Genomic DNA, 12,008 nt, shown 5'->3' with positions numbered 1-12,008 from the left:
GGAGCATGGGTAAGACAGTGGAACGATGGGTGTCAGGGCTGGGGACCTTCTCCCAATCATCTTCATAAACTGAAGGAGAGACATGTGCTCCTGGTAAAGCAGTGAGACCATAAGGCAATGCAGCACCTTCACTCTGCTCCAGAGCCACTGCCTTCAAAGGTTGGGGTGTATTCCTTCAGAAATATTTCTAAGCACCTGCTATTGCTGCATACAGGTGTCTCCTGTCAGTTCACATGAAGCTACCCCATTCCCTTTAATGATGACACACTGTCCCACTTGTGGACGTAACCATTTATTGTCCATGGAAGGACATCTCATTTCGCATCAGGTTTGTTTTCAGTGTTTAACTACTACAGAGCCATGGTGAACATTTTTGTATGTTCTAATTCCTGAAGTAAAGATGATGGGTCACAGGGCATGCATCTAAAATATTGATAGATAAGGCCAATTCGTCCTTCAATGAAATCTGAACTAATACTACAGCCGGGAATTTGAATGTGGCCTTTCCCCACACCCTTTGGACATGCTTTACTCTTTGCCAGTCTAAAAGGTGAACAGCAACTCATTTTAATGCACATTTTTTCATTATTAGGGAGAGTGAACATCTTTTAATATATCTAATGACCTTTTTGTTTCTTCTATAAGTTTTCTATTCATAGTTTCTGCCTGTTTTTCTTTTAGGGTAATTTTCTTTTCCTTTTTATATTTAAGATTATTAACACTTTGTAGCGAACATTTTCTTTACTTTGCCATTTACCTTTCAACTATTTTTACAATATCTTTTGCCATCCATTAGTTTACATTTGTACATAGTCAAATCAGCAAAATATTTTCCGTTATAGCTTCTGAGTTTGGTCATGCTTAGAATTAGAATCCCCCAGGGAACCAAGTCAAATTTACTTTTGAGTAAAGTAGTAAGATAGAGACTTGCCTTTATCCTTTTATAATGGATAGCCAGCGTCCACCCATGAGTTGCTGAAACTCTTGTTGGTTTGAAAGTTCGTCTTTGTCATAAGGCCTGTTTCTGTCCCGCTGATCTATTTGTTGATTCCAGGGTTGGCCTCAAGATGACTTAACTACTGTTGTTTTGTGATGTTTTGAATTTGGGAGGACAAACCCCTTCTGTTCCTACTTTTGGAGGTATTTCTTGGCCCTTCTGGTGTATTTATTCTTGACTGTCTTCCTAATCATCACCTCGGTTTTCAATTGTATCTGTCTTGCTATTTGGCTCATCTATGGAATTTTTAACTTGCGGTGAATATTTTTACTTTTCAGCTCCTCTATTTTGTTCTCTACACCTTTTACCACAGTAGCATGTCCTTTAATTTTTGACCCAGTAGCCTCTGCACACACCAGAGGTGCTTCAGTGGGAAGCACGTCTTTTCTATATCTGGCCTTTACTTTGCTCCTCAGAGCCACGGCTTTGCATGTCCCACTTGGCCCCTCTTTCAGACTGCGAGCAGATTTACAGACAGACCGGACTGAGGAGTACTGGCAGCTGGGGCAGATTCCCCAAATGGTTAAGGCCACTGGTTTTCCCAGACAGTCCAGGTAAGATGGTGACTCCAGGACACATGCTTGAGCGGCCTTGGCCTGGGCAGGAGCATGTGGGACAAACATTCTGGCCCGTGGACTTGCCTTTAGGCTGACCAGCTGGGGCTCTCCCTTGAATGAGGAAGTGGGGCAGGCCTCAGCCTGGTGGAGGACTGTTTTAGGGGATTTTGCCTACATGCCGAGCAGCTGGATCTTTGTGTCCTGCTTGTCCCTGGTGGTGGTGGTAAGTCACGGGCATTCTGCTCTGCTCCCTCCTGCCCCACTGCCCCTAAGAGCCTCCTTGATTCCATTCCTGGTTATCAAAAATCTCCTTGCTATCTCACTGACTGCCCCTTGGCATGTTGTGCTTCCAGTCTCTGGTGACCCTGAGCTTGTGTTTTCATTTTTTTTTTTCCTGGGGAAAGCTGTTCTACTCATTTCTCTAGCTGACCCATTTCTGCCTATGTTGGCTTATGGGTTTCCGGACCCACTTGGAGCTTCCATGCATTGGATGCTATGCTCTCTCTCTTCTAGAAACATGAAGTTCTCAAAGTCCCTGGTTCAGTGAAGGCAACCCTCCCTGTTTCTAGGGCTGCATTATCTTGTTAAAGCATCTTGCGTTATTTTCATGGGATTTGGGGATGGAAGAAGAGATATGGGCTGAGGAGCTAGCCTGACATGTTGAATCAGAAATTGAGACTAAATGCTCTGACAACTGCACTACACAGATGAGGACCCTCAGGGCAGAGAAGTGACCTGCCCAAAAAGGCAGCCCCCAGAGCCAGGGCAGGAAGGTGGCTGCCTGGAGCACTGGGCCATACGGCTTCCTCAACCCAAACTAAACTGTTGGCTCAGAATTCACCAGAGAGCACAGAGTTGAGTGCATCTAAAAAATGTGTATAATGAAAATTGGGCTCTGGAAAATTCATCTGACCTTTCCACAAAGGTGAGGGGGCAGCATCTGGACAGACAGGGAAGTAAAACTGTCAGAACTAGTCACTCAACCTTTCAGCTCAGGGGCCACAGAGGTGAGGCCAGAGGCTGGGGCAGGGCTTTGCCTGGGCAGGACTCTCTCCCAGTGCTGGCCTTGCAAGACCTGAGAAGAGGCAGGGCTGGCTGAACACAAAGGGCAGGCTGTCAGTCTTCTGGGGGGTCAGAAGTAAATCAGAGTGGCTGTGATCACCCATCAGAGCCTCTTATATATATACTTGCAGTTTCATGGAAAGGCACCCCATCATACAGTGCATCCCCCAACTCCCACACCCTCTTTGGGGAGTGTTTTCCAGCCCTTCTCCTCTGGAAACCATGAAGCCTACCCCATGCTCACATCCCCTGCCCTGCCCTGCCCAGCCTGCACAGACCTGTCAAGGCGGCCACACTGCTCTCATCCAGCTTTATGGCCTCTGAGTACCAGAGAGACGCCTCCTTCACCTGGTCCTGCAGGATGAAGAGATAGCCGAGCTCTGTGGCTACGTGGGCGTAGGAGGGTGTGGCCATGAAGGTGCGCTCCATGAAGCTGCACACCAGCTGTAGAACTGCCTGGTGCCTCCCACACTGCAAGGAATGGGCACACAGGAAGGGGGAGACCAGTCAGTCCCACACGTGCTGTTGTAGCACAGTACCATCAGAAAGGGGGGACCCAGTGGCAGGCCTGGGGACTTAGCAGAGCCAAGAGGTGCCGTGTCTGTATAGCTGTCCAGCTCCCAGAGAACATCCCACTGGCCACATCTGTGGAACCACCTCACAGAGGTGAGGGCCCTCCTAGGGACCAACCCGTCTGGCCACAGTAATTGATCCAACGAGTCACCATGAGTTTTTCAGAAACTGGAGCTGGGTGAGAGAAGCTTTGTGTCCCATGATGGGAGGGGCCCTGAAGGTTGTGAGCGGCTCCAGGCCGTGTGGAGAACAAGGCAGAGAAAATCAGGTAAAGAACAGGGTGGGAGAGACGGTGGTCTGGCACTGGACCATGCAGCTGTGGTCCTGAGCTCAGTGTTTTTAGTAAACCTCGCTTCTTGGCTGAAGGTCAGACAGACAGATTGGCCCTCTGGTCAGTTTGCCTTATGTTTCCAGGTCATGGGAACTGGGCACCCCCCTAACCTGGGCCAGAGCTGGGGGTGATCCGGCACCACCCTCTTTCCCCAGCAAGGTACCCCCACTCTAAAAGCACACCCAGATCACATCTCCTGATCACCTGGCATCTGTGAGGGGCACTTGTGCCAAGGAATCTAAGCTCATGTGACACAGTCGTTGGCCAGAGGCAGGTAGGGTCCACAGGTCATGGGCCACCAGCCTGAGAGGCCACATTTGGGCCAGAGAGGGGTGGGGCAGGGTGCTCAGGGACCTTCCAGGGGCACCACGGGGCTTCCCTCAGGAAATCCGGGAGGAGCACAAGTTCAGAAGCCTGGAAATACCCTTCTTACCAGTCTGCTAATCACGAGAATTTTTTTAAGATGGAGGCATGCATTTTGGGGCTCTCTTGTCTCTAGTGCCTTAATCAGATTTCTAACACGGTTGGCAGCCTGCAGGGACAAAACAGATGTCAAAGGCAGTATGTACTACAGGACTTGGGGAGAGGTTCTGGACCCTGGTTGCACATTAGCATCAGCCAGAAGATCATCAAAATACCTGTGCCCAGGAGCCAGCCCCGGAGGTAAATGGACCTGGGTGGGCCCAGCCATCAGTATTATTTTAGGGCCCCCAGGTGGAGCCTTTGGGAACATTATTCAGCCAAGAGCTGGCACTGCCCATTTGTTCATGAGTCTGTGCTGAGAAGCTGCCTTTCAGACCCACCGAGACAAAGCCAGGAGCCAGCTGTCCCTGCATTCATACTGTAGCCCACCAGGCTGGCAACACACCACCATGCTGGCAGAGCAGGTGGTCAGGGTGAGTCTCTGGCCCTTGGCCTCTGCTCCATGCTGATGAGTTACCGAATTGGTACCTCTGTCATTCCTGTGAATCCTCCCACCTGCCCTATAAGGAAGGCAGTGTCACTGTCCAGTCCAGCACAAGAAGGGCCAGAATTTGTCTGAGGTTAGCAGTCAACTAGGTGACTCCAAAGCCTACATTCTTCTGATTGCCTCCTCTGCCTACTGCCTACCTAGGAATGGGGAGTTCTGGTTCCCAGTTGCACAGAAGTGTGGGAAGAGAGACCTGGATGAGGTGGGTCTGCCCTGCTCAGCAAGTGGGAGATCAGAATTGGGCAGCCTAGGCATGGGGTAAACCCAGGTGTGAGGTGGGGTGAAGGACAGGCATTAAACGCTACCTCTGCCCTTGGGCAAGGCCCCAGAGATGGCGCTGGGCCCTTTCCGGGGTTCCTCCCGAATATGGACTGTCTTCTCTGCTTCACCCCACAAAGCCCACAGTCTCAGAGCTGCAAGGAAGGAACCAGAAGCTTCCTCTTCCCACCATGACCCCTTAGAAACTCTTGAGGGTTTTCGTTAAGAATTCTAGGTGTTTTTGACTGTGTTGGAGAGCTATTTTGGGCTTCTTTGTAAAACTGTGAGTTCTAGGAGCAAGTTTGGGGCGAGGTACTGCCTGGCTGATGCCTGAGTGATTCCAACCATCCCCCCAAAACAGTGGCATTTTGTGAAATGTGAAACACAACCAAGCCCTCCATCAGTTAACTTGATGGAATTATTCTAGTGCACCAGGCACTATTCCAAGTTCTCCCATATGTCATCTCATTTAGTGCTGGTAACAACCTCACAAGCTGGGTGGAATTATCTCCATTTTGTAAATGAGGATCCCAGAGGGTTATCCAGGTGTAGACACCTGCCCAGGCTCACAGGTAACACATGGCAGAACCAGGGTCACCTTACGGACTGTGTTTGGAACTGTATGGCCCAAGGACCAAACCAGGGCAGGCCTGCTGGGCAGGGCGTTGGGGGGTGAGGATGGGGGCATGGAGCTGAGATCTGGGCAGTGCCCTCCAAGGTCATGGGGATGTGGGCACTCTGAGGGGTTCCTCCGTGGCTGTGTTTGTTTCAAGGCTCAACTTCTGATTCTTGAAAGGACTTACTGTGGTCATGTTGCCTTCTCTTGCAAGCTCATGCACAGCTAGAATTTGGCAGGCATCAATATTGCTTTCGTCTTTTTCTAGGATTCTGAAACAGGAAGAGGAGCCACATGAAGTGAGTGTCTCTAGGCAAGGCTAGGATGGTGTGGCGGCAACTTCTGGTCCTACCGTGTGTTTTTAAGTATTCTGTTTCTTTATAGGAAGCTTCAGGTTTTTCAGCCTTGCCAGGGAATGGACTTCTGTGTAAAGGAAGGTTACTCTCATACACAGAAAGCGTCAACAAGACTCAAAGCTGATAACAAAGACACAAATCTAGAGAGAACAGATTCAGAAAACAGTGGAAGAATCCTACCAAGGCCCCTAGCTGGGTGGGCTCCTTGAGGGAAGGTGTGGGCCTTGAGGGAAGGTGTGGGGTGTTGGTCTCTACCTGCTGGCGCCAAACTGTCTCCCTGCCCACAGGGGGCAGAGGGCCTGGGCACGGGGGCTGCATACCCATGGTGGGGGCCTCCAGGAGTCCTGCTGGCCTGGGGCTGAGCCTCCAGGTGTCAGCTAGGGGAGAGGGGTCCAGGCTCACTCAGGCAGGGCCCACCTACAGGCTGAGCAGAGTGGAGCCGCCTTCTGTTTACCACCAGTCCCTCCCTGAGACTCAGATTCCCAGTCCTCAGAGGAGGTATCATCAGGCGGAAGGAAGAAGTTGGTGTTTTGTTCAGAATTGTGCTGTACATTTCCTTACAATCTAATAATACCTAGATGACTCGTGGTCATTCAGAAAAAAGAGTCCATTAACTTTTTAGGGAGAAAATTAGCACTCTCCATTTTAGAATTACTTGATCAAAATAGTTAAAGCATTAGAGTTTAAAGAGATAAGCTTCAGTTACCTAGAAAACTCCATCCTCAAAAAAGCTTCTCAAACATGATTCCCCCTGAAGCCCTCTATTTCTGTTCACAGGAAAATGCTTCAAGATCAGCCTGCCCTTGGAGCCTGCTGATGCCCCCAGCCTTAGACCACAAGCCTTCTCTCGGCCAGTGACCTGTTTCCTCCTCTAGTCAAGCACATGGTACCCATAGTTCTAAAAAGCTTAATACCCCAGCCCTAGCCCCCTCTTCTCTCTCTCCCCAACCCCCACTCCTCAGAGGGCCACTCCTGTCCCCCAACCCCCAATAGCTCTTGCTGTTCTGGGGGCTCAGGAGCCCCTCCACCTCTTGGATCCCTCATGTAGGCCTATTTCTTGGCTTTGTGTAGCAGGCCTTGACAGGTGCACAGGCTGGCATCAGCCCCCAGGTAGCTATGTCTTCATAGCTCCTCTACTGACATTTCCTTCTTGTCCTGTTCCATCCAGTGCCCACAGTCTCCTATCTCCCCACCTACCAAGGTGGACACAGAGCAGCACCCCTGGCTGGCCAAGGATGACAGGACCATGCAGCGATGCAGGGCAATCCCCCCTCACCTGTGTCCTATTTCTACCGTCTGCTCCCAGTCCTGCCGAGCCAAGAACAGCCGCATCTTTAAGACCAGGGCGGGCACAAAGTTCCTTGAGACAACAGCGATGTGGTTCACCACCTCCAGAGCGCCTGAGTAGTTCTGCTGCGTCATCAGGTAGGTTGCCTGCCAAAAGCCCGCAGGCAGAGCCTCCGCCAGTGCCCACGGGGGCCAGTGCGGGTGTCAGTGCCTCCACCAGGACAGGATGGGAGACTGGCACAAGGGCCCCAGGGCACCGAGCTGGGCCCTGGGGAAGGAGTCATCACAGGGCCAAGCACAGCCACCCTGGGCTCCTGGACAGGACAGGCAGGGGCTTCAGGGAGGCAGGTGAGCCCCGGGCAGCCTGGGACAGAGTAGGCCAGGGGGGCTGCCAGTGCAGAACTGGGCACTTGGAGAGCCGGGTACGTTTCACTTTCACAGGTGGCCCATTCCCTGCCAAGGCCCAAGGGGCTGGGGTCATGGCCTCTGCAGGACAGTGCCAGCCACCAGCTTCTCCTGGGTGAGTTACGGCATAGGAGCCTGAGGGACAGGGCAATACCCCTGAAAGACTTGCCCCTAAAAAAACTGCCAAACACTCTGAAAAGAAGGTTTCTGTTAACCTAAGGTAAGCCTCCGTTTGTGAGACAGGAAAACCAGAGGAGGGTTATGCTGAGTAAAGATTTCTGCGAAACCATGTTCACTGCAGCACACGCTCTAAGCGCACTGCCGGGAACACTCAATATCCAAAAAATAGGAGAGTGGGTCGGCAGACTGCTATAGGCCCATAAACAGGGGATTGGCTTTATGTAGACGTCCAAAATGACATTTGCTTATTACAAAATCTTAAATGAAGAAAAAGAAACGAAAGGATCAGGTGCTATATGATTACAACTGTCTTAACAGTGCTCTCTGCCACTCTGCAGAGGGCGTTGGCAGCTGACGGCTCTCAGGGAAGCCTCCCTCTTGGGTCCTGGGGCTGGAGCGAGATGCCTGGGCCAGGCTGCCCCCTCCCAGGGCACCTCCACCTAGCGGCCTGTGGGTGGGGGCGGTGAAGGGCCGGCCCAGCCTGCAGGCCTCAAGCAGGCACGGAGCCCTTTGCGGAGCCGCATCTCCACCAGGCTCCTCTCCTCCTCTTGGGTGCTCTCCCAGAGGCCTCCTGAGCCATCATCCCCGAGGCTTCTGCTTCCGGAAGGCCATCCCAAGGCACATCCTGGTCCCATGCACAGAAAATAGACGGGAGACACTGACCTAGAGCACTGACAGCAGCTGTCTGGAGTGGGAGGGCTAAGGATGTCGTCTTAATTCATCCTTAGACATTTTCAGACTTGTATTTTAAACGAGTGCATATTGATTTTATAAGAAAGATATATACAAACAGAGAGAGGAGGAGGATAGTTTTCCTCTCATAGATTACTTCAATGCGTGTCACAAAAGAAGAAAGGAACTTATAGGGGGCGACTCGATAATAAGGGTGAATGTAATAACCACATTGTTTTTCTAGTGAAACCTTCAGAAGAGTGTGTACCAATGATATTTTCATAAAAAAAAAAGGAACTTAGGTTGAGAGAATACAAAACATATACCATGCCCACCTCCTCTCACTAAGTGAATTAACAGGTGGGAAGAGAACGTGAAAGACGTAGAGGAGAGGGACCAAGAGGCCACAAGAGCCAGGGGACAGGGCCCAGCACAAGAGCCTGAACTGCCCAGGGGGCTCCGTGGGGCCAGGCTGCTGTGTGACCCTGACCCCTCCCGGCCCTGCTCCTCACCGGCCAGGCCAGGGGCCTGGGGACTAGGTCTGGTCTGAGGGCCCCTGATGGTCTCTGGCCCCAGAGGCCCAGTCGAGATACCCTTGCCCACCTTTCCCATGAGCCCCAGCACATCCTGGGTGTCCTGAATCCCTTGCTCCAGGTACTTGATGGATTTCTTCACGGTGTGGGGGTCATCAGAAGTGAGGTCCACCCAGCCTCGGAGCACACAGCCCTGGTGAGAACAAGACAGTGGGGAGCCCGTGGGCCTGCCTGGCTGAGAGCCTGCCCCTCCTGCCGCATGTCCCAGGCCCACCAGACTCGGGCTGCCCTGCTGTCACAGCCAGGTACACGCACCTCCCACTCCTTTGCCTGGAATGCCCTTCCCAGCTCGTGCCCCCCGAGCCAAGTCCCTTTCCCTGAGTAACTACCAGTGGCCTTGACAACTCAGCCAATGAGGCCCCTCCTGTAGGAAGCCTTCCATGCCCTTCCAAGCTGGGTTGGGCCTTCCCATGACCCCTCAGCTTGTTGCCCCTCTGAGTTGCTCCCGCCTGTCTTGTCACAGCCTGTTGGCTCCAGGGTCAGGAGGCCCACATGGGCCCCTGGGGGCCACTCTGCTCTCTCCACACTGCAGCCCAGCCCAGGCCTGGCCTGTGCGGGAGCAGCAGCCATCTGAGCTCACTGGCTTTGTGGGCTCCGCCCCAGCCTTTGCCCAGGCTGCTTAGCAAATAGCAGGTCTGGTGCAGGAGGGGAGCTTGAGAGGCGCTGAGGAGACCCTGCCCTGCAGCGGCCTTCACTAGAGTGGGATTTCTCAACTCTTTCCCTCATTGCCCTCCTAAGGGGCCCCTAGATATTTTCCCCTAACCTTTCTCTCCCCATCCATGAAATGTTACGATCACAGATAAACTATGTACTGAATGTAAAACTGTGTTTTACCTATAAACAGTAAGGTGTTTTCACCCCTTCCTGCAATAACCCATTTTTACCCCCTTGAGGGGTAATATCACCCCCACTGAGGTGGTGGGTAGACCAGCCTAGATGGAGGCTCCCTATTCTACCACTAGTACAGATACGGCCTGTGCGAGATCCACTGACATCCAGCACATCACTGCCAGGAGGGAATGCAGGCCCAGTGTGACCAGATCATCTCATTTTTCCAAAGAATCAGCAATTCTGGACTTCTAAGTAAGAATTGTCTGACTTCTAAATACCAGCAACTAAGTCACAGTTTAAAAATATGTAACATGGGCCACAGACTGGACTCAGTGGACACAGGCAGCGTGTACTCGACTGGGCCTTGGGACTGCAGCAGGAGCTCTTGTGAGGCCCGGGTCCTGCCAGGGCCTGGGTGTGGCCTCTCCCAGTCCCAAGCTTCTGGGGCAGGGAGGGCAGGGTCCTGGGGCTGCCCTGCTGAGAGGTGTCTGCCCGGGGCGGGCACCTCTCTGGAGCTGCTGGAGGCCTTCAGGGTGCGGCTGATGTACTCCTTGGCCTTGCCGTGCTGGCCCATGAGCCAGAGGAAGAGGCTGGCATAGTACAGGGCAGTCCCACTGGCTATCTGGCGCATTTCCTTCAGGCTGCTCTTGAGCGCCTGCACTGCTTCTTGGTCTGTGGATCCAAGAGAAGAAACAGGACAAGTCAGGGGGAGGAGGTCTGCCTGGTTCTGTGGGAGGCACTGAGGGCCAGGGAGCGGCCTCTGGACACCCTGGGCCCGGTCAACACACTGAGCCCATCACACGCTGGTGCAGGGCCTGGAAACCAGCAAACCCGGTCCCTGCGGTGCCACAGCAGCTGCCTGGGCCTGGACTGGGGTTGCTGTCTGAGACTTATCTTTTCTCCTCTGCCCAGCAGTTTGCTGAGCAAAAAGACCAAACCTGAATACCCACACTCAGTCTGCAATCCATTCTGGGTGGGGAAATAGCAGTTTATAGTCTCTTGGAGATCAGGGGTAGAATTATTTATATTGGCTACATTATTCTTGGCAAGATCTTGGCCAAGGAAAGCAGGTGTCGCCCAACTCCTGGAATCTGGGGGAGGAGCCCTTCCACTGTCGCGTTCTCTGCTGGTGGCTCCTAGTCGGTGGAACCGGGCATGGATCTTCTCTGAGGCCTTTCAGGGAGGGAGCAGCAGCCACTCCTCACCGGCCCACAGCAGCTGGGGCCAGGGGCGTACACCCCCGAGGGGCTGTGTCTCTGCTGCCAGCCGCACTCACCTATGACTTCACAGTGCTTGTGAGCATAAATGAGGGCCATGGTGGAGCACAGGGACACGTCTGGGTGACTTCGGATTCTCTCCAGGCTGCTGATGGCATCCTGGGTGCGCTCTGTAAAGAAAGCCCACATGGTTATGCTCCTGGGCTCCAGGCCTTTACAGGGCTGAGCCTTTATAGGGCTGAATCAAGGCTTGGTGCCATGCAAAAGGTCCCCAGTGGCCCATTTTCCTGAAGACTGAAGCTCTCATTAGGGGCCGCTGCCACTGTGAGTCAACTGCCAGGGGCTGAAGGGCTTAGAGCTGAGACACACACCTGTGTGGACTCACTGGGGTACCTGTGAGGCCAGGACCTTTGACTGGGGGTCAGTTCTGAAGAAGGACCTTAGGGCACTCTCACCTGGCTGCTCAGTAGCCACAGATTTCATTTGTCCCTCCATGTCTTCTGATGTTGGCCATGGGCAGCTCAGCCAGCCCCCAGCCCAGGACCACCGTCTGAATGTCCTTGGTCAGCACCCACTTGGGCCCCACCCCTCTCTGCCCTTGTACTTTACCTGCCTTTACCCACCTCCTGCCACTTCCTCCTTTTCCTGCACAACTGGCTCTCAGCTCCCAAGACTAGGACTCACTCAATACCATGTAGTCGTCTCTCCTTCTGCTCATTTTGCAGACAGGGAGACTGAGGTGTGGAAGAGGGGCAATGAACTTTCTGAGGTCTCAAAAGTCAGCTGGAGGTGGAGTACCCATTCTGTGGATTGACCTGGGAATCTGGCCACTGCGAGCAAGACTGTTTCTGTGAGGACGGAACTAGGGTCTAAAGAGGCATCCAGGCAGAGCCCGGGGTGCTGCATCTGGGTCAGGAGGCCAGCACTGATGTGTCCTTACCTTCCCTGAGGACTCCGTAGGCTTTAAAGAACTGCAGCACAGGGTCGTTGCTGAATTTTTCCAGGCCCATAGCAGCGGCCTGCTGTAACTGGTGGAAGTACTTTTCCTGGCTGTAGTAAACAATCCCAGCCTGTGTGGAGGAAAACACAGTTGTAGGGCTGCA

At 52.9% G+C, this 12,008-nt stretch overlaps 1 protein-coding gene across 8 annotated transcripts in view; it reads right to left on the bottom strand.

The window, feature by feature from the left end:
- Nucleotides 1-12,008, bottom strand: part of TTC21A (tetratricopeptide repeat domain 21A) — a 28,089-nt gene that overhangs the window by 14,869 nt on the left and 1,212 nt on the right. For 3 of the 8 annotated variants that reach the window (XR_005032051.2, XM_036921683.2, XM_036921686.2), the window contains exons 2-9: nucleotides 11,846-11,975; nucleotides 10,965-11,075; nucleotides 10,194-10,360; nucleotides 8,868-8,990; nucleotides 6,997-7,154; nucleotides 5,552-5,636; nucleotides 3,954-4,052; nucleotides 2,895-3,087 (exon numbers count right to left, since the gene is read on the bottom strand). Coding sequence is in view for 7 of the 8 variants with exons in the window: in XM_036921683.2 (XP_036777578.2) it covers nucleotides 2,895-3,087; nucleotides 3,954-4,052; nucleotides 5,552-5,636; nucleotides 6,997-7,154; nucleotides 8,868-8,990; nucleotides 10,194-10,360; nucleotides 10,965-11,075; nucleotides 11,846-11,975 (1,066 nt within the window). In the remaining variant the exon portion in view is untranslated. Of the gene's footprint in view, nucleotides 1-2,894; nucleotides 3,088-3,953; nucleotides 4,053-5,551; nucleotides 5,637-6,996; nucleotides 7,155-8,867; nucleotides 8,991-10,193; nucleotides 10,361-10,770; nucleotides 10,921-10,964; nucleotides 11,076-11,845; nucleotides 11,976-12,008 lie in introns of those variants that run through there. The other 5 variants (XM_036921688.2, XM_036921687.2, XM_057492227.1 and 2 more) reach the window with 5 other exon arrangements.

This window comes from Manis pentadactyla, chromosome 14, assembly GCF_030020395.1.
Source record: "Manis pentadactyla isolate mManPen7 chromosome 14, mManPen7.hap1, whole genome shotgun sequence".
Classification (NCBI taxonomy): Eukaryota; Metazoa; Chordata; class Mammalia; order Pholidota; family Manidae; genus Manis; species Manis pentadactyla.
The sequence above is the reverse complement of the archived record's forward strand: the minus strand, read 5'-3'. Positions and strand labels throughout refer to the sequence as shown.